Source organism: Schistocerca americana, chromosome 4 (genome assembly GCF_021461395.2).
Source record: "Schistocerca americana isolate TAMUIC-IGC-003095 chromosome 4, iqSchAmer2.1, whole genome shotgun sequence".
Taxonomy (NCBI): Eukaryota; Metazoa; Arthropoda; class Insecta; order Orthoptera; family Acrididae; genus Schistocerca; species Schistocerca americana.
In genome coordinates, this window is record NC_060122.1 from 345,575,568 (window position 1) to 345,603,104 (window position 27,537).

The 27,537-nt window shown below is 39.3% G+C and overlaps 1 protein-coding gene and 1 non-coding gene across 2 annotated transcripts in view; one reads left to right on the top strand and one right to left on the bottom strand.

Moving 5' to 3' along the window:
- Window positions 1-27,537, top strand: part of LOC124613418 (DNA polymerase eta) — a 194,202-nt gene that overhangs the window by 12,470 nt on the left and 154,195 nt on the right. Inside the window, exon 2 of the mRNA XM_047142120.1 lies at window positions 17,885-18,019. Within this exon, the coding sequence (XP_046998076.1) occupies window positions 17,885-18,019 (135 nt within the window). The remainder of the gene's footprint in view (window positions 1-17,884; window positions 18,020-27,537) is intronic.
- Window positions 3,415-3,489, bottom strand: Trnat-ugu. Its single transcript has one exon. It is a non-coding gene; the product is annotated as a tRNA-Thr (tRNA).

Below are 27,537 nucleotides of genomic sequence, written 5' to 3' on the forward strand. Positions count from 1 at the left end.
ACTTCAAAACATCTGTGTTGCTGTGGCTTCAAATAGGGAATGTAAAAAAGCCATCACCTACATGGACAGGAAACGGAGTACAAGCAATACACCTTTTCTCCGCTTATTCAGGAGACCAAAGGATTCCGAAACAGCAATAAGTCGGCTGCCCCAAGCATCACTGTTTTCTAGAGACACTTACTTGGATAGCACAGCACAGCAGTGGTTTGCGACAAATTAGAGACTGAACTGAAGAAAATATTGGTGGCAATTGGCAGCAAGTCCATTTTGTGGAAGAACAATTGGAAAAACAGCGCCCAACATCATGGGGAAATGACAACAGAGTAATTCGTCAGCTGACGCCAGCACATTGAAGAAATGCAGCAGAAAAGAATAAGACAAAAGAGTGTGACTGACTCCCAAATGTAGTCACTTAGGCAGTTCTGGAAGATCATCATGACCCCTCTCGTACACCACGTAGTAAGAGTAAGATACAGCAGTTTATGGGAGCCAGAAATGTTGACCCCATACATCAGGAGATAATACAGAATGTTGAAGAAGAAGTTTATCGATCTTGAACGCTGTATCTCCACCACCAGTCAAATATGCCATGAAGAATGAATTCAGCCAACTGGGACTTAAAACACAGCTATCAAGCTACAACCCTATATCTGACCACTGCATTTACAACCAACTTCTCCACCAAGTAAAGTACTGCTCAGAGGAACAGACATTCAGAGGAAGGAGGTCAGCACAGTGATTTTTTCCTCTGTGCATGCCCTAGATGCTTGGTATGCTACTGCAGAGAAAGAAGACAAGTGTTCAGAGTCAACAATCACAACTGTTCTGTTCGTGCCAGCCAATTGCAGATGATTATAGCCAACCTGTGGAATGAAGCCCATCACCATATCATGGATGAGGTTGCACTGCAACACACTGTAGCTATTATCCATTGCTGTAGTGCAGTTCCACAACTAACTAAGTGACAGTTAGTGTTAAATTAAAATACCAGGAATCATTATAATGGACAAATGTTTTTGCTGTATTTTCTATGCAACTAAAGAAATATAATTTTCATTTATATATATATATATATATATATATATATATATATATATAATGGAAAGAAACATTCCACGTGGGAAAAATTATATATAATATATATATATATATATAATATATATATATAATATATAATATATATATATATATATATGAAAATTATATTTCTTTAGTTACATAGAAAATATATATATATATATATATATATATATATATATATATATATATGACACTTGTGTAAAAAGTCTTTCTGGCATAATTCAGACATAAATATTATTCTCATTTATAAGACAATAATTCAGCTCACCTATTTCCTATGAACATTCAAAAAAATTCTGTTACGGAGATGAATAAATGAGAAACAAGATGGTATAGAAGATTAATACCTTATACAAATTTTTTGCTAGTGAAATTAAAAAAAATCTTCAGTAATGGATTGACACTTTATAGTAAAGTCACGAAAAACGTGTCTACTTATTGCCACACAATGATGATACCCTAGATTGCTCAAAAGGAGCAAATTATTTCTCAGCTTCAGGCGTGTTGACAGGCTACTGACAAATCAAGATTGACCAGGCTGATTAGGAAAGGACTGCTTTCATAACACATGATAGCCTTTGAGTTTAAAGGTATGCTGTTTGGACTGTGTAACACTCCAGCCACCTTCTAACATCCGATGAACAACCTGTTTTGACACCTTAAATGGGCAGTAAGTCTTTGCTATCTGAAGGAAACTGTTAGTTCTTAAAAAACATTGGAAGAACTTCTAAGCCCTGTAATAACTGTGTTGAAGAGTATTCAGACTGCAGGCATCTGCCTGAACCTGAGAAAGTTCATCTTCGTCACCCTAGAAATAAAAGTCTTGTGGCATTTAGTTAATGGTAATGGATTCTGTCCTAATCCAGAATAAATAAGAGCAGTCAGAGATTTTCAGACTCCTCCACACATTCATGGCTTAATGGAGGTGCTAATTATTTCTTCAGTCCTACCATTGTGTGACAAAAATGCCGAGACAGAGCTTCATACCGATGCTACCGCTTATGCGATAGGTGCAGTTCTAGTACTTCCTGAGTGCTGTTCAAGTCCAAGATGAGCTACTCGACAACTGAGAAAGAGTGCCTTGCAGTTGCTTGAGCAAGTTCTACCCTTATTTAGATGCCAAACCATTTACTTTTGTGGTGGACCATCATTCTCTGTGCTGACTGACTAACCTGAAAGATCCGTTGGGTTGACAAGCGAGATGGTCATAGAGGCTTCATGCATACAATGTCACAATGGTGTACAAAAGCGGACACAAATACCGAAAGAATGCCGGCTATGTTTCAAGGAATTCCTCAGCAGAATGCAGTAGCATGGGTGAAATCATAGTCATTGCTGCACTAAATGACAGAGGGAAGATACAGCACTGCAAAGCCTTGAAGAAGAGGAACTGGCCAAAGGAGAATTCCATTTAATAAATGGGACATTGTTTACTGGGAACTATGATCCAATTACTAGATGGGCATTCTGTTAGTAAAAGGGTGAATGGTATTTCAGACCATGATGCACAAATTTCAACACTAAAAGGCTTTTGTACTCAAACAAATGTCACACATAATTACAAATTATGTAGGAACATTACTCCAATGGCAATAGAGAGTTTTTTAAACCTCGTCAAGGAACAAGAGTTGCAGGATGTTCATAGTGCCGATAACATAGATGAGTAATATAATGATTTCCTTAACACATTTCTCATGCGTTTTGAGAGTTGCTTCCTATTAGAACGCTCTGGACGAGGTACTAGTAGTAAAAGACAGCCTGGGTGACTCACTAGTGGGATAAGGATATCATGTAGAACAAAGCAGGCATTATATCAAAATGTAAGACGTGCGTGGAGGGTAAAAATCGAAGAGGGAGACCAAGAGATGAATACACTAAGCAGATTCAGAAGGATGTAGGCTGCAGTAGGTACTGGGAGATCAAGAAGCTTGCACAGGATAGAGTAGCATGGAGAGCTGCATCAAACCAGTCTCAGGACTGAAGACCACAACAACAAGACGTTGTCACAATCAAGCTAGAGTAGCACATTACAGACAGTACTGTAAGGTGCTTAAAATGTTATTAGGAAGGCAAAGAGTATGTGGCACGCAAATAGAATAGCTAATTCACAGGATAAAATTAAAACCATATGGTCAGTTGTGAAGGAAGTGTCTGGTCAGCAGCACAAGGTTAACGATATAAAGTCACTATATATATGACGGTAGTATCTGTTCCCGAAAGAACAGTTACCGTGGATGACCATGCAGCTTTGCTAGAAATGAAATGATAATTAAATAGACACCCTAGCTGCAAGCAGGCGTTGATACACTTCATTGGGGACATGTTGAAAATGTGTGCCCCGACCGGGACTCGAACCCGGGATCTCCTGCTTACATGGCAGACGCTCTATCCATCTGAGCCACCGCGGGCACAGAGGATAGTGCGTCTGCAGGGACTTATCCCTTGCACGCTCCCCGTGAGATCCACATTCCCAACATGTCCACAACACTACATTCGTAGTGCGCCTAATAGATGTTTGCCCATCATACTCATTACTCGTGGCAGATTAATCTACCAAGTCCCGTACGAGTTCGGGCATAGCGTGTGTGTTCGCACAAGAAGGTCAAAGGCCGGGAACCCATATTTTTTAAACTATATATATGACGGTAGTATCTGTTCCCGAAAGAACAGTTACCGTGGATGACCATGCAGCTTTGCTAGAAATGAAATGATAATTAAATAGACACCCTAGCTGCAAGCAGGCATTGATACACTTCATTGGGGACATGTTGAAAATGTGTGCCCCGACCGGGACTCGAACCCGGGATCTCCTGCTTACATGGCAGACGCTCTATCCATCTGAGCCCGGGTGGCTAGCAGAATATTAAAGTACTGTGCTGCACATGTATATTAAAGTACTGTGCTGCACATGTTAGCCCTGTATTTAGCCATATTTGTAATTTTTCTTTTAGGAATGGTCAGTTTCTTGAACAGTTGAAGTACTCAGTAGTGGAGCTGCTTTATAAAAAGGGAGGAAGGGATAATGTAGACTATTTTAGACCTATTTCTATGCCATTAGTGTTTGCTAAAGTTATTGAAAAGGCTGTGTATGTAAGGATAGTTGATCATTTTATATCACATGAATTGCTATCAAATGTACAGTTCGGCTTTAAAAGTCATTTAACAACTGAAAATGCTATATTCTCTTTTCTCTGTGAGGCACTGGATGGGTTAAACAAAAGGTTTCAAACGCTAGGCATGTTTCTTGATTTAACTAAGGTGTTTGATTTTGTTGATCATAAAATATTGCTACAGAAGTTGGAGCATTACAGAATACGGGGAGTAACTCACAATTGGTTCACCTCTTACTTTAGCAGCAGACAGCAAAAAGTCATTATTCACAGTGTTGAGAACGGCTGTGATATTGGGTCTGAGTGGGGTACAGTCAAATGGGGGGCGGGGGGTGCCCAGGGAACAGTGTTGGTGCCACTCCTGTTCCTTATTTATATAAATGATATGCCCTCCTTTAGTATTGCGGGTAACTCTAAAATATTTATGTTTGCTGATGACACTAGCTTGGTAGTAAAGGATGTTGTGTGCAACATTGGCTCGGTTTCAAATAGTGCAGTTCATGATATAAGTTCATGGCTTGTAGAAACTAAACTATGCTAAATCACAGTATGACTCAGTTTTTACAGATTCTAACACACAATTCAACAAAACCCAACGTTTTATGGGCATGTGATTAGTGAAACTGGACATTTCAAATTTCTAGGCGTTCAGATAGATAGTAAACTGTCGTGGAAAGCCCACTTTCAGGATCTTTTTCAAAGGCTTAATCCTGCCATTTTTACTATCCAAACGGTACCTGAAGTAAGCGTAATTCGACATGAAAATTAGTCTACTTCGCTTGTTTTCATTCGCTTATGTCGTATGGTATTATATTTTGGGGTAACTCTTCCCATTCTAAAAGAATATTTTTGGCTCAGAAATGGGCAGTTCAGGCAATAAGTGGTGTAAGTTCGCAAACTTCTTGTTGAGCCCGCTTCACTAGTCTAGGTAATTTGACATTGGCCTCTCAATATATATATTCTGTACTGTCATTTTTTGTTAACAGTATCAGCTTATTTCCAAAAACAAGCAGCTTTCACTCAGATAATAGTCGGTAGAAATCAAACCTGCATTTGGATCAGACTTCCTTAACTCTTGTGCAGAAAGATGTGCAGTATTTTGCTGCATCCATTGTCAATAAGCTACCACAAGAATTCAAAAATCTTAGCAGTAATCCACACACTTTCTAAACGAAACTGAAGAGTTTCCTCATGGTCACTCCTTCTATTCTGCCAAGGAGTTCCTTGAAAAATTAAGCTGATTCCTGTTGTATTGATGATTGTGTTTACTTAAACTTATGGCTTGACTTTTTTGGGTTCGTAAACATTTTATTTTTATCTGTTAGTAATTTTACGTTGTAATTTCATGTATTGACATGTTCCATTATCTTGGAGATTTGCTCCCCAATTTGGTCCTATGGAACTTGACATGTAAATAAATAAATGGGGCAAAAGTGGTTGCTTGTCATTCAGTCTGCATGTACATTGATACTCCATTAGTCCAACATACAATGCATGGTGGGGAGTACCCCTTACTACTACTAGTCGTTTCCTTTCCTGTCCCATTCGTAAATAGAACGAGGGAAAAACGACTGCCTGTAATGCCTCCATGTGAACCCTAATTTCTCATGTCTTATCTTCGTGGTCCTTACGGACAATGTATGTTGGAAGTGGCAGAATTGTTCTGTAGTCAGCTTCTAATGCCAGTTTTCTAAATCTTCTCAATAGTGTTCCTCAAAAAGAATGTTGCCTTCCCACCAGGGATTCCCACTTGAGTTCCCAAAGCATCTCCGTAACACGTGTGTTTTTTGAATCTACTAGTAACAAGTCTACCAGTCCCCCTCTGAATTGCTTTGATGTCTTGCTTTTGTTCAGTCGGTATAGGTCACAAAAACCCAAGCCGTATTCAAGAGTAACTCACACCAGTGTCCTATATGCGGCCTCCTTTACAGATGAACCACACTTTCATAAAATTCTACCAATAAACCAAAGTTTGCCATTCGCATTTCCTGCCACAGTCCTCACATGCTCCTTCCATTTCATATTGCTTTGCACCATTACACCCAGATATTTAAATGACATGATTGTTTAAGCCTTGACACTACTAATGCTATATCCAAACATTATGAATTTATTTTTCTTACTTATCCATATTAATTTACATTTTTCTGTATTTTAGAGCTTGCTGCCATTCATCACACCAACTAGAAGTTTTGTCTAAGTCATCTTTTATCTACAGTCAGTCAACTTCGACAATGTACTGTACACCACACTAACATCGGCACATAATCGCAGACTGCTGCCCACTCTGTCCACCAAGTCATTTATATATATACAGTGATCAGCAAGAAAACGATGACAGCTGTTATCGATATAAACCCATCCACGTGATAGCAGTGTCACCTGATGAGGAATGACTGCTAGTCAGACACATGCACAGTGCATGTATAATCAGTGAGCTTGTTTTCTGTGTCTAGAACGGGGGAGGCATAGCCTGTCTGAGTTTGACCGAGGGCAGTTTGTGATGACCTGGAATCTTAGCTTGAGCATTTCGGAAACTGAATGACTTGTCATGAGTTAGAGGAGTGCTGTACTGAGTGTCTTCAACATGTAACTTAACAAAGGTGAAACCTTGTCCAGATGTTGTGAGACTGGAGGGCCACACCTCATTACAGATGTTGAATGTCATAGACTGGGCAGACTGGTAAAATAGGACAGGCAGCAAACTGTGGTGAAACTAACATCAGACATTAATGCTGGGCAGAGTGCAAGTGTATGTCTGAACACACAGTGCACTGAACACTTCTAACGATGCGCCTCTACAGCTGGTGACCCACGCATGTGCCAGTGTTAAAGCCACGGTGTCGGCAACTACATTTGAAATAGGCATGTGACCATCGGCACTGGATGTTGGCGCAGTGGCAGAGCATTGCATGGTTTGATGAATCCCAATACCCTCTTCATCATGCTGATAGGAGGGTGTGAATCCGTAATCTCCCAGGGGAACAACCTAGCGAGGTGGCGTAGTGGTTGGACTCACATTCGGGAGGACACGGTCTAAACCTTTCTGATTTAGGTGTTCCATGATTTCCCTAAATTGCTCCCGGCAAATGCTGGGATGGTTCCTTTGAAATGGCACGACCGATTTCCTTCGCCATCCTTAACACAATCTGAGCTTGTGCCCCATCTCTAATGATCTCAGTGTCAACGGGTCATTAAACCCAATCTTCCTGTTTTCCTGGGGAACAGCTTGTTGAAACCTGTACTGTGGGATGGAGACAAGCTGCCAGTGGCTCCGTTATGCTCTGTGGAACATTCATGTGAACATCCATAAGTTCAGTGAAGCTCGTGCAAGGCACTGTGATGGTCGAAAAGTACCGCACATTGGTTGCAGATGATCATGTTTCCCGACAACAGTGGCATTTTTAACTAAGATAATGCACCATGTCTCAAGGCCAGGAATGTGATGGTGTGGTTTGAGGAACGCAGTGGCGAGTTCCAGTTGATATGCTGGCTCCCCGAGTCACCATATCCGAACTCAGTCGAACATGCCTGGGATGTGATGAATGTGGCATGAGAGCTCATCACCCCCTTACCCGGAATTTACGGGAATTAGGTGACTTATGTGTACAGACTTGATGCTAACTCCCTCCAGCTACCTACCAAGGCCTCGTTGCTTCCATGCCACAACGTGTTGCCACTGTTATCTATACCAAGGTGGACATACTGGCTATTAGGTAGGTGGTCATAATGTTCTGGCTGATCAGTGTAGAGAAGCATAGCAGTCCTGCCACACTTCCATGGGACACTCCTGACAATAACCTTGCCTCTAACGAACACTCACCCTTGAGGACAACATACTGGGTTCTATAGCTTAAGAAGTCTTTGAGGCATTCACATATCTGTGAACCTATTCCATGCGCTTGTACCTTTAACAGCCTGCAATGAGGCACCATGTCAAACATTTTCTGGAAACCAAAAAATAAGGAATCTGCTTGTTGCCCTTTATTCATAGTTTGCAGTAAATCATGTGACAAAAGGGCGAGCTAAGTTTTGCACAAGTGATACTTTCTAAAAGCATGCTGATTCATGGACATAAGCTTCTCAGTCTCAAGAAAATCTATTATATTGAAGCTGAGAATATGTTCAAGGATTCTGCAGCAAACCGATGTTGGAGATATTGGTCTGTAATTTTGCAGGCCTATTCTTTTGACCTCCTTATATACAGGAGTCACCTGCACTTTTTTGCAGTCGCATGGGACTTTGCACTGGGTGAGAGACTCGTGATACATACAAGCTAGGTAAGGGCCCGTTGCTGTAGAATACTCTTTGGCTCATCTGTGGCCAGCAACACTGAAGATTTTCCATGGTGCTTCAATATCTGGTCATCTGTCAGGCACTATTTCAGCCACTGTAATGAATGCCAGCAACAGAAGCATGTGGAGAACTTACTTCCATGGCACTGATACCAATTGTGCTTGCAGCAGTGCCATTCCATCAGATTGGAATCGGAAGTTTTTCTAAGTCGACAAGCTGGAATCGATGCATAATAGTCTGCACTGACTGTCTTACCCGCTATGCTTTCACCAAAGCAGTGCCGACTGCTGAACATCTGGAAATTGAAAGGGTCATTGTAGGAGACATCATTTGGAGGCATGGAGCATGTTGTGTGATGACTTCTGAATCGTGGAAAAGTTTTCCAGTTGATATTAATATCGGAGGTAATTTCATATTGTGACATCACCATCAGGTTGACAACTGTGTACCACCCACAGACAGAATGACCTCGCAGAATGCTTTAATAAGACATTGACAGATATGGTCTTGGTATGCTATTAATGTATGTTTTGCCCATGATGACATTAGCATATAACACAATGAAGCAAGACACTGCAGGCTTCACACTGTTCTTTCTGCTCCATGTGAAGCACCTCATCACAATGACTGAGGAAACAAGATAGCTGGCTCGCACACGGTCCGTGGATGCCCAGGAAAAGGATCGAGAGTGCTATAACGTCAACAAGTGACCATTGAGATACGGGTGGGAGACTTAGTATGTATAATTAAGCCTATGTGGGAAACAGGTCTGTAACTAAAATGATACTTTGGGCCATATTGTATATTTTATCACTTGTTGGATGTCATATATGAAGTCAAGCATATGGCTCATCTCAAGAACACAAAAGTGTGGAGACATTTTCCACCATGTCCCCATATGAAGCCACAGTATGAACTTGAGGCCCAGATTGAGGATGGGGGCTTCTCATTTAAGAAGACTGAAGTTCCGCTCAGTGACTGCGAAGCTTCAGTGGGAGGGGCTAACTTTAGTGTTCACCGTACTGAAGAGGATATGAGAACACCACCCACACGCAAGAATACTTCAGCACTACCATATGTAGGACCACTGAAAAAAAATCTAGATCAAGGATGCTGTAGTTGGCTCCAATGAAAACTTCTGAAACAATAGTCCGCTGTTTCTCTAGGAGAGGGAGCAATGCACTGAGCTACGCTGCACACAGTGTGGAGTAGCTATTAGAATTGCTGGCTGGCATGTTGCAGGTTGCTGGTTCAGGTGTGACTACCAGCAGATGTTTGTCATTTAGTATTTATCATTCTAGAAATTTCTTATGTTACTGATGTTTGCATACTCTGGAACATCTGGTGTCTGTATAAACAGCAGCATCCTTCAGGAGGAGCATGTCTGTTCTGTACATACTTTGGTGTCCTTAATGGACACGCTTATAGTGCTAAGTGATGTACTTCTTTGACAATGCTACTTTTGGGTTATGACTGGATTGTGGTTACTATGTGACATTATAGTCCAGTCTGAGTTTAAGATTTTACCACTATTAATTTCTGGTATGCTAGTTGTATATTGTTAGTGTTGCATAATTCTTTTTGTGGTGCTCCTACAGTTAACAAATACCACATTAACAGTTTTCATTTCTCATAAGATGAATGTTGTTCTCTATAATTAACATGACTCATCTACTCCTTTCTCCAATTACAGCTTCTAATTTATCAACAAGCCTTTGGAGAGGTTTTTAAAAAAGAAGAAAGAAAAACGAAAAAACACTCTGCTATATAAGTAGCCACTTCTTACACATGCTGACCTATTGACAGTGGGCCCTACAATACCTCACCTGATAGCACAGTAGCAAGTAGAAAAACTTCCGTGGGTTACGGTCTTCAGCTACGCCCTTGCACACCTTCTGGTGTAATTTAGCCACCTTCCAATTGGTCTTTGTCTCAGTCATTTCTTACCTTTGGGAATGAAGTTAGGAACTTTCTTGTCCATCTTCCATACATATCCTGCCCACCATTTGAAAGTATGTCTCCTACTCCACTGTTTTCTGTGATCCACATGTAAACTTTCCTGTCCATCATGTAATTCACAACACACATATCTCCATTCCTCATTGAGCAACTTTCAGGTTTTGAATGATTTTTCACATTAAAAGTCCAAGTTCACTGCCATAAGCGAAAGCTGATTATATACACCAGTTGTTTAGCTTCAATTTCTGATACTTCAAAATCTATATGAAAAACCTCTAGTCAGTTTAATTCTTCCTTTCTCTTGCAAAACTTCCATCCCATTTTTAGTTTTCTGTTTATTTTTGTTGCTGCCCTGTATGGGGTCAGTTGCATTGCAACAGCCACTGCCAGTCCCAAGCCCCAATGAAGGAGGAGGGTTGGGCATTGGGCTAACAACACAATCCCATAAAAAGGTCTTTCTTATGAAACACACTTCTCGGTTGACCAGTGGTATAGGCATATTGTCATGGACATGAGGTCATATGGAGGAGCCGACTGTGCACCAGACCACTCCATTGTTTTGTATAAACTTAAACTGATGGTCACCTACATGCATAGAAAGAAGAAGGAAGCAGTAGAACTTGCTTTGAATATCAGGAAACTGAGGGAAGATGGAACTAAAGAACAATGTGCTTTAGAAACCGTTTTGAGGCCCTAGAAAACATAGAAACAAGAGAGAACATAGAGGAAAAGTGGGAAGAAATAAAGGCCATAGTAGTAAGCATAGTAGAGGATATGTTGGAAAGAAAGAAGAGAGGATGGTTCAATGAGACATGCCAAAAGGCTACAGAAAAGAGAAGGAAGATGACAGAGCTGATTGACAGGGAGAATGGCAGAAAAGGCAACATTTTCTCAACATCAGAAGGGAAACAGAGTGGATCCTGAGAACAGGGAAGAGAATATATGTAACCAGTGTGTTAGAACTAGTTGAGGGAGAGGGCCTCAACGTGAATTCAACGCAATTTTTCCAATGCATCAAAAATTGCAAATGCAGATTTTAGAGTCCAACCTATTTCATTAGATGTGAGAATGGCGGGAGTGCAGATGGATGGTAATTTCAATTGTCTTGCATATGCAGATAATATGGTACTGTTAAGTGAATCAGTCCTTGAGTTGAAAGAACTGTTCCAGAAAATGGATAACTACGCATAGAAGGTTGGGCTAAAGGTGAATCAAGACAAAACAGAATTCGTGCAATTGTGAAGAAGACAAGAGCAGCAAGAATTTCTGGAGCTTGATGGTACGAGGTTCAAGAGAGTTCAAGAGTTCAAATACTAGGAATCTTGATTTACCAGCAGCAACAGCATATAAATGGACATCAAAGAAAGAGTGGCAGTGGAAATAAAATGCATTTATCCTGTCAGAGAATGCTCAGCTCAAAATCTATATCAGCGAATACTAAGATGAGAATGTATAACACAGTGATATGCCCAGCAGTCATGTACAGTTCAGAAATCTGGAGCATCATAACACATGAAAAGGAAAAACTATTAATATTTGAAAGGAAAGTAATGAGGAAGGTTTGGATACCAGTTTTAGATAAAGGAGAATGGAGAAGGAGGAGAAATGAGGAAATCTACTTCTTGATACAACAGACAGACAACAATGCTACAAAAGCTGAAGAACAGAAGAATCCAGTGGGCAGCCATGTAGCCCGTATGCAGAAGAAAAACAGGCAAAGAAAACATTTGAGGGGAAACCAAACGAGAGATGCCCCGTAAGATGATGTGGACAGCACTGGATGGATGACCTGGCAGCCCTGGAGATTGATGACACCTGGAGGAACCAACCACAAAACAGAAAGGAATGGGGGCAGTTTGTGGAAGCAGCACTTGGTCTGCAGGGCCTGTGACCACTGGATATGCCTGTGTTTATAATACAAAATCTCGGCTGGTTTCTATGATGTTCCTGTTAATTTTTACTGCTTTCTATTGAGTGAGTTTATTATTGTGATTATTGTTATTATTATTATTATTATTGAGGATGATTGTCAGCTCTATTTTCAAATGTGCCCTATTTAGTTGTTCCATTTGTTGTTGAAGTTTATTTGCACCAAAGGCAAACAGTACATTGTCCTCAACCAAACACAGGTGATTCAGCTGTGCTTCATTAACAAATATTCCTTCCATTGTCTCCGATTTGAAGAGCTGAAAACTTCCTCAGGAAATCAAATATTCAGCTCTGAGGATGTAGATATGAAGCACAAACAGATAAAACTCAGAAGCATCGTACAATATACCTTAGACAAATATTTGCTGCGAAAGGTTGTGGGAGATGGAAAAGTCTCGCGTGGTTCAATAGCTGCATTGGAAAGATACTGGATAAGCAGAGAATGTTTCATCTCTGATTTAAGCAAAGTCAAATTCTAGTTGACAAACAAAAGCTAAATGAAGCTAAAATGAGCACACAGAGACCAATTTGAAAAGCAGTCAGTTAATTTGACAGAAAAATTTGGCCAAATAATGTAACTACAAATCCTAAGTTTTGGTTACATGTAGGCCCTAAATTAGTAAACAGTTCAGAACCAGGCATTGAGTCACTCAGTGACCATACTTGGTACCAAAACAGAACATGACAGAGAGAACAAAGAAATATTGAATTTGGTCATCCAGAATACAGTTTCTCATTTCAGTCATCACACAAATGCCAAAATCGCAGGTTTTGAAAAGCAAGTGCAGAATAGAACTCAAGTAAAACTTCTCAACAGTGGGACAGACAACTGAACCAAATGAGGTACGTGTGAGGTTCTACAGAGACTAAGTGAGAGAACTTGTCCTCTTCTACAGTAAGCCACTGGAGTGACAAAGTGTACATAGTGATTGAAAAAAGTGTAAGACATTCCCCCTTTTCATAAAGGGAAATTGGACATATCCGCATAATTTTAGGCTTATATAACTAACATCAGTTTGTTGTGGAATTATGGAACATGTTTAACTCTCACACATTCTGACATTTTATGGAGAACGAAAATCCTCATTGTAAAACCAATAGGGATATTACAAATACAGTTTGCAACATTCTGTTGCGGTTATTTAAATATACTGACAAAAGATACCAAATTTTGTATTTGGCTGCTAATTGGACTTTCGAATTATATTATAAATTATTGAAGCTGTTCATATTGGACTGCTACTTGACTTACATTGTCTTTGTTGTTAAAGAATTGATTGTTGTCGGTGTTGTGTCACTCTATTAAATTTTTGTTGGATTCAGTTCACATGAAGAAATTAAGTTTATAGCACTCTGATGTACACTTGATTCTAGTTTCTTTTCCACTGTATTAACAAACTTCATTATGTACATCATTGTTGACAGGCATATTGCAAAGTAGACTGAATTGAAGACACAACACTGGCTCGATTGAACTCAAAACTGCCCAGCTACAAAATGAACCGCCAGAACACAAATAAAATGTAACCAACACAGTCTCACTTAGTACTGTTGTAACATGTTCAATTAAACTTAAAAATCCAGTTACGGAAATACATTTTACAAAAACGGAAATACTGTTGAAATAAACTGAATCTTATTAAATGTGTTTATCAGTATGAAATTCTATTAAATCTGGTAGATTAACAATTAATTTCAGAAAACATTAATTTACTTTTTAATTATGAAGTGACTTTCATTACTAACATTTACTCTGAACCTTGATTTATTAACAAACATCTGATGTTGCTGAAATAAATTATTTGGGAATGTGATTTCAGGAACTGATGTGAAACTGATATTGTGGGAATATGGTGAAAGTAGATTTACATAAAACAGTGATAATTTAAGAGCCAGAGCAAGTCAAAATAATTATAAACTTATTTTCAAGTGGAATAAATGATTCTCATTTATAAAATTTGTTTTCTATATGTGACTTGTGTAGTGAGATGTACATTAGTCATGGCATTGGTAACTTCATTATATTGTTTCGTATTCTGCTATTACAAGATTTGAATTACTCAGCTCACTGTGTTTCTCAGCGAGATCCAGTGCCACCATAGCCAAAAGTGGTCCAGGTTCAAGCTATGTTCTATAACTTCTAAAAGACACTTCATACAGTTCTGCACTGCTGTTTAGTAAACAAAATACAAGCTTACCAAGTATCAAGCCAGCTTTGTGATTGGATTCAGGGCTTCTTTTAGATAAATAGCAACATGTAATTCTTAATGGAATATAATTGATTCATACGCATATAATTTCAGGAAGTATTATAGTTCAGTTTCTGTTTACAATTTATGTTAATAATCTGGTGAATAACATTGGAGACTCCATGAGGCTATTTGCAGATGATGCTATTTTGTATAGGAACTCAGAAGTTTGTAGTGAAATACAGGAAGACCTGCGGAGGGATTCACGATTAGTGCAGGGACTGGCAGTTACAATTGAAAATAAATATTTGAAGAACTCCACTACTGTTTGATTATACTATTGGCAACAAATCACTGGTAACAGTAACTACCATAAAATACGTAGATGGAATTATCCAGAGTGATCTAAAGTGGAATGACTACATAAAACAAGCAAATTACTAGCAAAAGCAGAAGACAGGTTGAGATTCATTTTGGAGCTTCTTAAGCAAAGGTAATGAAAGAATGGCTAACATAATATTTGTTCAACTGCTTCTTGGGAATTTTTCATCAAGTCTGGAATCCAGGTTGAATTAACAAGAGAAACGAGAGAGAGAGAAACGAGAGAGAGAGAGAGAGAGAGAGAGAGAGAATATACTTCAGAAAACTATATGTTTTGTTATGGTATCATCTACTTGCCCTGAGAGTATTATTGAGGTGATCAACAAACCCCAGTTGCAGATGTTACAAGAGAGGCATTGTGGATCATGAAGAGGTTTACTGTTGAAATTTGGAATGTGTCCCTTCCAGGCAGAATTGGGCAACTTATTACTACCCCCCCCCCCCCCCCAAAATGATCAGAACAAGAAAATCAGAGAAATTAGTGCTTATATGTGGCTTTACCAACAATCATTTTCCCTTCACACCATTCATGAATGTAACAGGAAATGGGAGAAAAGGTAGTGGTACAAAAAGTGCCCTCTCCCACATAATGTCTGTGAAATATAGGTGTAGATGTAGAATGCTGAAAATAGTTTTGGTGGTACAAAACCTGTTTGCTAGACTCCTGTTTCAATTCTGAATTTCTCCTTCTCCCAGTGGATTCTGTTTTGAAGCTGTGATGGATACGTTATGCATTGTGCCAAAATACGTTCAATCAGTGCCATGTATCTCATAGTCTGGTAGTAAATGCTCTCTTGAACTGAGACAAAAGCTTTCTCTCAATATACAGAGGGGTCCAAAAACATGTATCCACTGTTTAAAAGTCCATAACTTGCAAACTAATTGACGGAGTTTTCTCATTTTTGGTGAAAGTGTAGCTTAAAGTCCAACTTAAAGATATTACTGTAGATGTTTGAAATTGTCACCATTAACATCTACACACAAACGATGCCGCCGAACTGCAGCACGAACTACTGACTGCAACGTGCTCAGTTGGATATTTCCGCATGATTGTACAATGGATTCTCGAAGTTCATCCAATGTGCGTGGCTTTTGCCGATAAACAACGTCCTTTAGTATTCCCACAGGTAAAAGTCCAGAGGAGTTAGGTCTGGGGAACGTGGTGGATACTCCACAGCACCTCTACGGCCTATCCACCTACCTGGTAGATTTTCGTCGAGATACACCATAAACTATTTTTGTAGTGGGCTGGGGCACCATCTTGTTGAAAGTAAACTCTTCCATCTCCATACAAGTCTCGGATGGCAGGTAAAATGGATGTCTGAAGCTTCTAAAGGTACACCTCACCAGTAACTGTACCAGGAAGATGGATAGGCCGTAGAGGTGCTGTGGAGTATCCACCACGTTCCCCAGACCTACCTCTTCTGGACTTTTATCTGTGGGGAACACTAAAGGACGTCGTTTATCAACAAAAGTCATGCACATGGGATGAACGTCAAGAATCCATCGTAAATTCGTGTACAAATATCCAACCAAACATGTTGCAGTCGGTAGTTTGTGCTGCAGTTCGACGGCATCGTTTGTGTGTGGATGTTAATGGTGACCATTTCGAACACCTACAATGATAGCTTTAAGTTGGACTTTAAGCTACACTTTCACCAAAAATGAGACAACTTCATCAATTAGTTTGCAAGTTATAGACTTTTTAACAGTGGATACATTTTTTTGGACCTCTCTGTATTGGTCCCAGGCACAGATAATTAATAATGATTGCTCCATTGTACAGTATTGTTCACTGCTTACAAATGTTCTGTTGAATTGTATCCATTTCTAAAACAAGCTTCTTCATTTTTGTGGTAGTTTTTGTATGATTTCTACTGTGTGTGTGATGACAATTTTAGAAAATGTCTTTTACATTGACTGATGGGTATATAGCTGCTTTTTGTGTGTGTGTGTGTGTGTGTGTGTGTGTGTGTGTGTGTGTGTGTGTCGTGTTCAGAAGTAACACAATTACAACATTTCCCAATTCCACATATTTCTGTAAGTCATTTCACTAGCTGTTTTGTGTTATTTTTTCTCTAACTTAAATCATTTTATTAAAACACTACCATATTATGGCACCACTTTTTCCATTTGTTTCTGAAATTCAAATTTCACTATCTCATTCACAGAGAAAAAAATCCATCATTATGATTCCATCGTTGTCTCAGTTACTTTCCTCCTAAATTTTTATCCATAATTTCTATGTTCTGTGGACCTTGCACAGCACAAGTATGACAACGTGTGTGAATCATCATTGTAGTGTAGCTACAAACAAATGCATTTAATCTGTTTATAGAGCCTTGTATAACAGTGAGATAAATGGGAACTCACATTTACGTGAATTGGCATTGTTGTCGTAATGTGAAGTGCTGGAAGAGGAGCATTATGGATATAGATTTGAGAAGAAACTGGGTGACAAAGCGATGGGACCATTGTGGGACATATTTTTCTTAATAATCCAGTCTGAGTTCCAGAACAGTATATAAAAATGTGTATGAAATCATTCCAATACATTTTGTTGCTTGTCCAGACTAAAATATAGGGTTAACTGAAACCTTCAGTAGCACTTTGCCACCTCACAACCATCCTGTCTAGAGCTGGACTTAGAGCCACACAACAGATTAGTCTGTCACCTCAGTCTACATTCCAAAAATTGAGACATTTGTGAAACAAGTATAGTCAGTGTTCGGTTCTCTTTCTGTTTCTATATGTAAGACATAACACGCCACATCATCATCATCGTACCTTGGGTCAAAGCTGATGTCCAATTCTGCTAAGTTCAACTGACCCTAAGTGCACATGCAGTCTATAATCACACCCAAATAAATTGTTTGAATTTACTATTTACTGTATTTATATAATCAAATAATAAACTGTATCATATGTTGCTATTTACAGAATAATAGCTGTAAATTATGAGGCCAGAGCTTTTGGAGTAACTCGTCACTTGAGAGGTAAAGAAGCCAGAAAGAAATGCCCTGATATCGTTCTAGTTTCGGTTCCATCTGTAAGAGGAAAGGCAGATATTAGCAAGTAAGTATGCTGCACTTAAATTAGTGTTCCTTTTCTCCGCCTAGAAAAGTGGATAATTCCATTTAAGTTAGAAGGAATGGACGAAGTGCATTCTTTAAGTATTGTATGCAGTGGTCTTAAGTAAATTGGCTAACTATTCCAACCAGACAGAGAGGCATTGCTGGTGTTCCATTCATGTTTATAGCAGAGTTTAACTCCCAAGGAATGATAAGCCCTCTGATTAACTTGGTTTCTCCACTATTCCTGTTTATATGTTTTTGTTAATAGCCCTACTTTTATGGCCTCCTTAATTACACTAGCCCAAAACTTGGAACCTACATCTCCATACTAGTGTTGTTGTACCTGATTTTGTGATTATGTTCTATGCTCAGCGATAATCAATTTGATCGGCTGTTGCTGACATCCCTTGCGCCCCTTTTTTTTTTTTTAATTTGCTATATTCCTTTAAAGCTCTGTGTACACTTAGCTTTGAAAGTTGCTTGGTTGATTCAGGGGAGGGGACCAAACAGTGAGGTCATTGGTCCCAACAGATTAAGGAAGGATGGGGAAGGAAGTTGGCCCTGCCTTTTCAAAGGAACCATCCCAGCATTTGCCTGATGCGATTGAGGGAATCACAGAAAACCTAAACCAGGTTGGCTGGACACGGGTTTGAACTGTCGTCCTCCCGAATTCGAAGCCAGTGTGTTAACCACTGAGCCACCTCACTCGGTAGCTTTGAAGACCGAGATTAGCTATTAACATTATAAGGTATGCCTTTGTGGTGGGAGTAAAATTGATTGAATCCAAGCAGCAAGCACCTCAAACCACAGTCTCCTAATGAAATCTAAGACACAAAAGTACTGTGAAAGTATGAATAGTTCTTGGAATAAACTTAAAACAAGCACTCTCAAAACCATGCTAAGTCTTGTTGCAGCACATAAGAATGTTATCAGAGTAAAATCTCTGTACTACTATCTCAGAAATTTTTTCTGGGTGCTGATCACTGGAAAACTAAAATTTTTTGATGTCACTTCATGGATCATCACTGATAGTGCCTCAGACTCACGAGAATCTGTTTCTCTTTACTGTGATGTCTGCATGTGCATATAAAGGGCAACCATATTCTTTCCACTACCAAGAGTCAGATAATAGTTATTACCCCGATAGTACAAAATTACTCTTACTACTTAGACTGTGAATGGCTAGGGTTGGCCACTGGAAGTTGGAGTATTGACACCCAAACAACAGAGGAATTTCAGCTGGACTGTCCTCTTGGTGGAGGTTGAGGTTCAGATAGAAGTAGTGGTAGAGGTGGAGGTGGAGGGGGAGGGGGAGGGGGGAGGGAAGGGGGTGACACACAAGGTTTGTGGTAAATATAACAACAAGGCACAAGCTTGTCAAAATTTGTTTGTAGAAATCAAAAAAGGAAAGGTATCCTTTGAAAGCTTCACCACTTTCTACATTCACAAATGTTCGGAAATAATTGCTGGATACTTGAAAGCAGCCAAATTATTTTAGATTGGCACTCTGCTGGTCAAGGCAGCTCCATTGCAGAAAATGTCGAAGCTTATAGGATCCACAAAATATCCTGCCTACCCTATAATATCTGAAATACCTAACACCTTAATTTTTTGTTATCATATAGTTGCCTGCTATCATATCACAGAGAATTCTTGGAGTGGGAAAAAGTGCATATCAAAGAGGGCCATTAAAAATTAGTAATAATAACAATAGTTAGTATTGTTCCCCAGAGGAACCTGTGGCATTTATTTTCATATTAAACCAACCTGTATTGGGTTTATAACCCTTACAATTAGACCCTCTACACCAACCCTATGAGATGTGTCTGAGAGTTTGAACAACCTCTTGGTCCTAATTGCGAAGCTGTTAGTTGTAGATATGAATAGTATACACTCATTGTCAAACTGAAATGTATAGAATATAATGATCGGCATTATAATCACAATATGGGGTAGTCAGGTGTACTACATTAGATGGATAAAGTAAAGTAAACAGTGAAGCTATAAGTGATTGATAAAAGATCAGACACAAAAAGCAAATTAATGGTACAAATTGGCCACCAAAGCATATAAATTTTTCAGGTGATTGTCCATTGTGGGTCAGAAATTGTAGCATTTATGCTGAGGTGAGAGAAAATGCAGAATCTAGAGATGAGGAAAATCATGCAAGGCAAAAGGAATGTTGTGGACATCAATGTCCCTATGGAGGAACAAGAAAAAGGCCTGCCTGACTACTGTTTCCATGCCATTTGCTCCAAACCACCATGAGAAAGAAAACCCTCCTCGTTTAATTCGATGATACGTAAATGGATTCAGGATCCATGTGGCGAAGATGAAACTCCTAGTGCAGAAAAGACCAACTGTGCTGGTGTCTGGAGGAGAAACACTTGAAAACTTATTATGTCCTTGTGCTCACTTCTTGGGGCAGATTAACTCAGTGGTGACAGGGCTTAGAGTAGACATGTAGTAATGTGTGCTATACCTTGTCTGTCCCATTTACCACCAGCTGTAACAGTCAGTTCTCATCCATGTGTTATTGAAAGTCGTCACAAGGACACAATATTTTTTAGCTCCACTTCACAAAGTGGCTGTCATGGACCTAATTGAGCAACACCAGAGCCATTCGTACTTGTTTCAGATTTTAGTTCATATCTTTTGCTTTAGAGTTTTAACAGCGCCTCTCCGAATGTTCAAGTTCTCGAGATCTCATTGTATTTTGTGAACAGAGGTCAAGCACTACATTTCAACTCAGCCTTAGGATCGTTTTTGACCATTTGCCTTTCTTTCTATTTATTTGCTGTTGCATGTATTTTGTAGAGTGGAAAGAGGACACTAACCTTCTCTTCTTATTTGGATTCGGTTTTCAAAGGATGTTGGTAATGCACAGCAAACTGAATGCTGTATGGTCAGTTAATTAACATTGAACATAGAAACATTGTCCAGGACTGAGTGGATCGTATTACAAGTGTGAGCCACCATGCCACAGAGACATCCACATCAAAGATCTTGGAACACCTTAAGAGGCAACTTGTCTCATAAATGCCCATGCTCTCTGTCAAATTGGAAAAGCCTTATCTGCTGCTGAGGAAACAGATGCAGGACCAGAGCCTATTATGTTTATACTTACATACACTGATCAGCCAGAACATTATGACCACTGACCTACTATTGGCATAAATCCGTCCAGGTGATAGCAGCGTCACCGGGCAGGGAATAACTGCTAGTCAGACCCATCGACAGTGTGTGTAGTATCAGTGAGCATGCTGTCCATGTGTAAAATGTGGAAGATGCACAATCTATCTGCGTTTGAACGAGGGCAGATTGTGATGATGGCCCATAGGGTCAGAACGAGCATTTTGGGAACAGCACAACTTGTCGGGTGTTCAAGGAGTGCTGTAGTAAGTGTCCTCAACATGAGGCAAAACCAAGGTGAAACAATGTCCAGACATCATGGGATTGGGCAGCCACTCCTTGTTACATATGTTGGATTGAAGTGGAGTGTTGTTATATGTAATGTGGCTGGTATCAGATATGACAGGAACATGAGTTTCTCTGTCCACTGCTGGATTTAAATGACCAGTGTTTGAATTGGAGCAGATGATGTGTTTTGTGGCACAGAATTTCCATTTATGTCCTAACATAACTACAACCTTGTGGAGTGCAATGTATCTGAGAAAGTGGTGGTCAACAACCTGCCGCTGAACTATTAACCACACTTGCTTTGCCCACAGCAGTTGAAGCTGGCTGCTACAAGCAAACTCAAAACAAAAAATTTCAATTTCAGCCCTAAAACTGAACAGTAATTTTTAACTTTACCTGAAACTATCCTTGCATGGCTAGAAGAGCAGACTTGATACCAACTGATGTGCAATCATTATTGGCACTTGGTTACAGGTTATAGGTGGCACAGGCAGTGTTCAAATGAAAAAAGAATTATAGAAAGAAAAAATTAAAGCAATTATAAAATCGGTGTAATGATGAAAATGACATTCAAAGGATTAAATATAAAAAAAATCATTTAAACCAGTTAATTGAATAAAAATAATAATCAATAATTATTCGAATGTTGTCATCACGATCCCTTTGCGAGTGATACGTAGGGGCTGCAGTATATTCCTAGAGTCATCATTAAGGCCTGTTCTTAAAACTTTGTTAGTTGATTCCCTCAGGATAATCTACATCTGTCTTCAAGAGACTGCCAATTCAGTTTCTTCAGTGTTACTGTAACACTCTCCTGCAGCTCAAACAAAACTGTAACCTTTCTTGCTGCCCTTCTCCGTATATGTTTAGTATCCCCTGTTAGTTCTATTTAGTATGGGTTCTATACAGTTGAGCATTATTCTAGAATGGTTTGCACAAGTAATTTGTTATCAGTCTCCTTTGTATACTTATTGCACTTCCCCAGTATTCTACCAATAAACCAAAGTCTACCACATTCTTTACCCACAACTGAGCCTATACGATCATTCCATTCACATTCCTACAAAGTGCTACACCCAGGTATTTGTATGAGTTGGCCAATTCCAGCTGTGACTCACTGATATTGTAATTGGAGGATACTACTTTTTTTTTTTTTTTTTTAATTTTGTGAAGTGCACAGTTTTACACTTCTGAAAATTTAAAGCAAGTTGCCAATCTTTGCACCACTTTGAAATCTTATCAAGAGCTGACCGAATATTTATACAGCTTTTTTCAGACTGTACAACATTATAGAGAACTGCATTATCTGCAGGAGGTCTGAGTTACTAGTAATATTGACCGCAAGGTCATTAACATAAAACATGAATAGCAAGGGTCCCAACACACTTCCGTAGGGCATACCTGAAGTTACTTCTACATCTGACAAGGACTCTCCGTCCAAGATAACATGCTGTGCCCTCCCTACCAAAAAGTCCTCAAACCAGTCACAAATTTCACTTCATGGCCCATATGATCAAACTTGGACAATAAGTGGAGGTGTGGTACTGAGTCAAATGGGGACTGATGACCTCTGATGTTAAGTCCCATAGTGCTCAGAGCCATTTGAACCATTTTTGAGTCAAATGCTTATGTGGAAATCTAGAAATATGGCATGTACTTGACTGCCTTGTCCAAAGCTTTCAGTATCTTGTAAGAGAAGTGCGAGTTGGGTTTCACGTGATAGATGTTTCCGCAATCCTTGCTGGTTGGCGTGGAGGAGATCATTCTGTTCAAGATACCTCATCATGTTTGAGTTCAGAATATGTTCTAAGAGTCTACAACTAATTGATGTCAAAGATAGTAAATTGTAGTTTTGTGGATTACTTTTACTACCCTGTTGTAGATGGATGTTATCTGTGCTTTCTTACAAATACTGGGCACAGTTTTTTGTTCTAGGGATCCACGATAGTTTATATAAGGCGTGTTCAAAAATAAACGAGCCGGAGACATAACTACAGAAAAAGTACTTCTGTGTTAGAAGTATTGACCCTGGCTGTTGAGACACTTGTCCCACTGTGACGAAAGGCGATGAATGGCTGTCTCATAAAATTCCCAGGGCTGCAATGTTAACCAGTTCAGCACGTACAGCTGGACGTTGTCATCTGAGGTGAATTTAAGGGGACAAGTCACAGGGAAATAGGTCCGGACTGTATGCAGGGTGGTCGAGAACCTCCCATTTGAATTTCTGCAGGGGTGCCACGACTGTGTTGGCCATATGAGGCTTTGCATTGTCATGGAGCAGAATGACCCCACAGGTGAGATTGCCTAGTCATTTTATCACTTAGCGAAGGATTTGGGTGTGATGCTTAGTCCGAATGTGAGTAACATTGGAATGCCGACATACTGTGTAACAAAACACCACCTTGCTAGATGTTGAGTCCTAAAGAGGTCAGTGTGAGCAACACTGAAACCCTTTTGGATCCACTGCTGCACTATGTCCAATGTTACGATTTTCCTCCTATAGAGCTCTGATGCTGGACAATTTTGGAGACGTTTCCATTAGTGTAAAATAAATGAGATTTCAAGGGAATACAGTGAATGGAAAATTTGAATTGGAAAGTGTTAATAACTTGGCAGATTTCTTTCGTTGATTAGAGGAAATGCATTTAAACAACTCTGATATTCAAGTAAGTTTTGATGTGGTCTCTCTTTTCACTGGTGTTCCACAGCCTGAGTTGTTACAGTTGATTGAGATTATATTTGGTGCCAGATCAATAAATCTATTTCAGTGTGTGTTTCACTTTCATTTATTTTTTATTCAATTACCAGTACTATGAGCACACAGATGGAATTGCAATGAGAAGCCTATTGTCACCTTTTATTGCCAATTTCTTTAAGGAGGACTTTGAGGAACATGCCTTGGAGTCGGCGTCTTTGAAACCTGTGTGTTTTATCAGATATCCAGAGGAGTTTTTGTTAATTGGCCTCATGGCAGTGGGAGTTTCAATGACTTTTTAGAACATCTGAATTCAATCTAACCTAATATTTGTTTTATGACGGAGGTGGAAATGGATGGCTGTAATCCCTTCCGTGACGTGTTGGTCAGGAGGAAGGCCGATGTTACATTGGTGGCATATGCCGTTTATAAGAAGCCTATTCTTACCTTGCTTCGTAGGGCATGTCACTGTGGACTCTGAGAATTTGTTAGCTTAGTTAGCCTATCTCAAAGTCACCTTTCTCCAGAATGGTTATAGTGAAAGACAGATTAGATGTGTGTTGCGTTATCGGCTGACTGTGCACTGCAGGAGTAATGATAATTCCAAGCTGGCCCAAAATCTATGGCCTTTTTGCCTTACACAGGGTGCATTTTGAACAGGATTGGTCATATCTTGTGGAAATATGATGTGAAGTGTGTTTTCCGACCATCATTTAAGATCAGGCACCTTTTAGGTTCCATAAATATTGATCTAGGCTTGTGACTGGTGAGGGTGTACTGTATTCCATGCAGTTGTGGCGTGACACATATTGATCAGACTACCTGGACTGTGGAGGGCTGGTGTACTGAGAATAAATGGAACACAAATGTACAACAGACGAGCAAATCTGCCATTGCAGAACATTGTCTTGACATTGGCCATCATATGCAATATAACAACATGGAGATTCTGACATTCGCTTACAGCTGTTGGGATAATATTATTATGGAAGCTATTGAAAGCAAATTAACAAGTAGTGATGTTGTCTGATGTGGAGCACTCACTCTTTGTGCCCAAAATATAAATTATGTAACTGCTTGCTTACTTATTATTGGTAATAACTGAAGGTAGTAAATTCTTAGTATTAGCAAATGCTGTTAAATTCGTAGAAATAACAGAAGGTAGTAGTAGAAGGTATTAACTGATGATGATAAAAGTTCAGTGGTGGCAGGATCTGCTACATTCTTAGTAATAATTGAATGCAGCATGTCTGCAGTAGTAATTGCTGACAGTAGGTCCCCAGAAGGAACTTATGGTAATAATTTGTCAGTAGTAACTGAACTTATTAACTTATTAGTGTTAATAGAATAGAGTGGCTTATCATATAGTAAATGTTCACTATGACAAGTTTTTCCACTACCAGGGGAAACCAAAATAACTTGTAATTATTCCAAATGTGGTTCCCTTTCATTTGTAGTCAGTGTAACAGTTTCTACATTTTTAACTGTTGTTGTTGTTGTGGTCTTCAGTCTTGAGACTGGTTTGATGCAGCTCTCCATGCTACTCTATCCTGTGCAAGCTTTTTCATCTCCCAGTACCTACTGCAACCTACACCCTTCTGAATCTGCTTAGTGTATTCACCTCTTGGTCTCCCTCTACGATTTTTACCCTCAAAGCTGCCCTCCAATACTAAATTGGTGATCCCTTGATGCCTCAGAACATGTCCTACCAACCGATCCCTTCTTCTGGTCAAGTTGTGCCACAAACTTCTCTTCTCCCCAATCCTATTCAATACTTCCTCATTAGTTATGTGATCTACCCATCTAATCTTCAGCATTCTTCTGTAGCACCACATTTCGAAAGCTTCTATTCTCTCCTTGTCCAAACTATTTATCGTCCATGTTTCACTTCCATACATGGCTACACTCCATACAAATACTTTCAGAAATGACTTCCTGACACTTAAATCTATACTCGATGTTAACAAATTTCTCTTCTTCAGAAACGCTTTCCTTGCCATTGCCAGTCTACATTTTATATCCTCTCTACTTCGACCATCATCAGTTATTTTGCTCCCCAAATAGCCAAACTCCTTTACTACTTTTAAGTGTCTCATTTCCTAATCTAATTCCCTCAGCATCACCCGACTTAATTAGACTACATTCCATTATCCTTGTTTTGCTTTTGTTGATGTTCATCTTATATCCTCCTTTCAAGACACTGTCCATTCCATTCAACTGCTCTTCCAAGTCCTTTGCTGTCTCTGACAGAATTACAATGTCATCGGCGAACCTCAAAGTTTTTATTTCTTCTCCATGGACTTTAATACCTACTCCGAATTTTTCTTCCGTTTCCTTTACTACTTGCTCAATGTACAGATTGAATAACATCCGGGAGAGGCTACAACCCTGTCTCACTCCCTTCCCAACTACTGCTTCCCTTTCATGTCCCTCGACTCTTATAACTGCCATCTGGTTTCTGTACGAGCTGTAAATAGCCTTTCGCTCCCTGTATTTTACCCATGCCACCTTTAGAATTTCAAAGAGAGTATTCCAGTCAACATTGTCAAAAGCTTTCTCTAAGTCTACAAATGCTAGAAACGTAGGTTTGCCTTTCCTTAATCTTTCTTCTAAGATAAGTCGTAAGGTCAGTATTGCCTCACGTGTTCCAGTGTTTCTACGGAATCCAAACTGATCTTCACCGAGGTTGGCTTCTACTAGTTTTTCCATTCGTCTGTAAAGAATTCGTGTTAGTATTTTGCAGCTGTGACTTATTAAACTGATAGTTCGGTAATTTTCACGTCTGTCAACACCTGCTTTCTTTGGGATTGGAATTATTATATTCTTCTTGAAGTCTGAGGGTATTTCGCTTGTTTCATACATATTCTAAAGTATTTTTCTGTTTCTAGGGCTTGTTTCACATTTACAAGAACAACCATTACTGAATTAATATTATCAAAATGTTTAACATTGCTACCTAATGTTTCTTCCTTAAAGCTAAATTATCATTGGACTCTTGTACCTTGATTTTTTTCCTAAATATATTATTTGCTCTAATTTGTGTACTCTTTCACTTAATTGAGAGCATAAATTACGCAGATCACCATTAAGGTAGAAAATCTGTTATTCATTTGATAAAATCTTTCATTCATTTCTGCTTCAATTTCTGTTGACTGGTTTAAAACTGCCTGTCGTAATTCTGTTGATTGCTGTACAGTCATCTGTATTACTAAATGACTATCCTAGAACCCAGTACCAGTTGCAGATTGCATATCAAACACTTCAGTGGACAACAAAACAAAGCTTTGATTTTCAATATTCCTCTTCATTATTGACCAAATTTAAAAGTTAAGAATGCTACCTTAATCTACTCATAAAGAGGTGTAATCTTACATTAAAAGTCGTAACACAATAAGACAAGTATT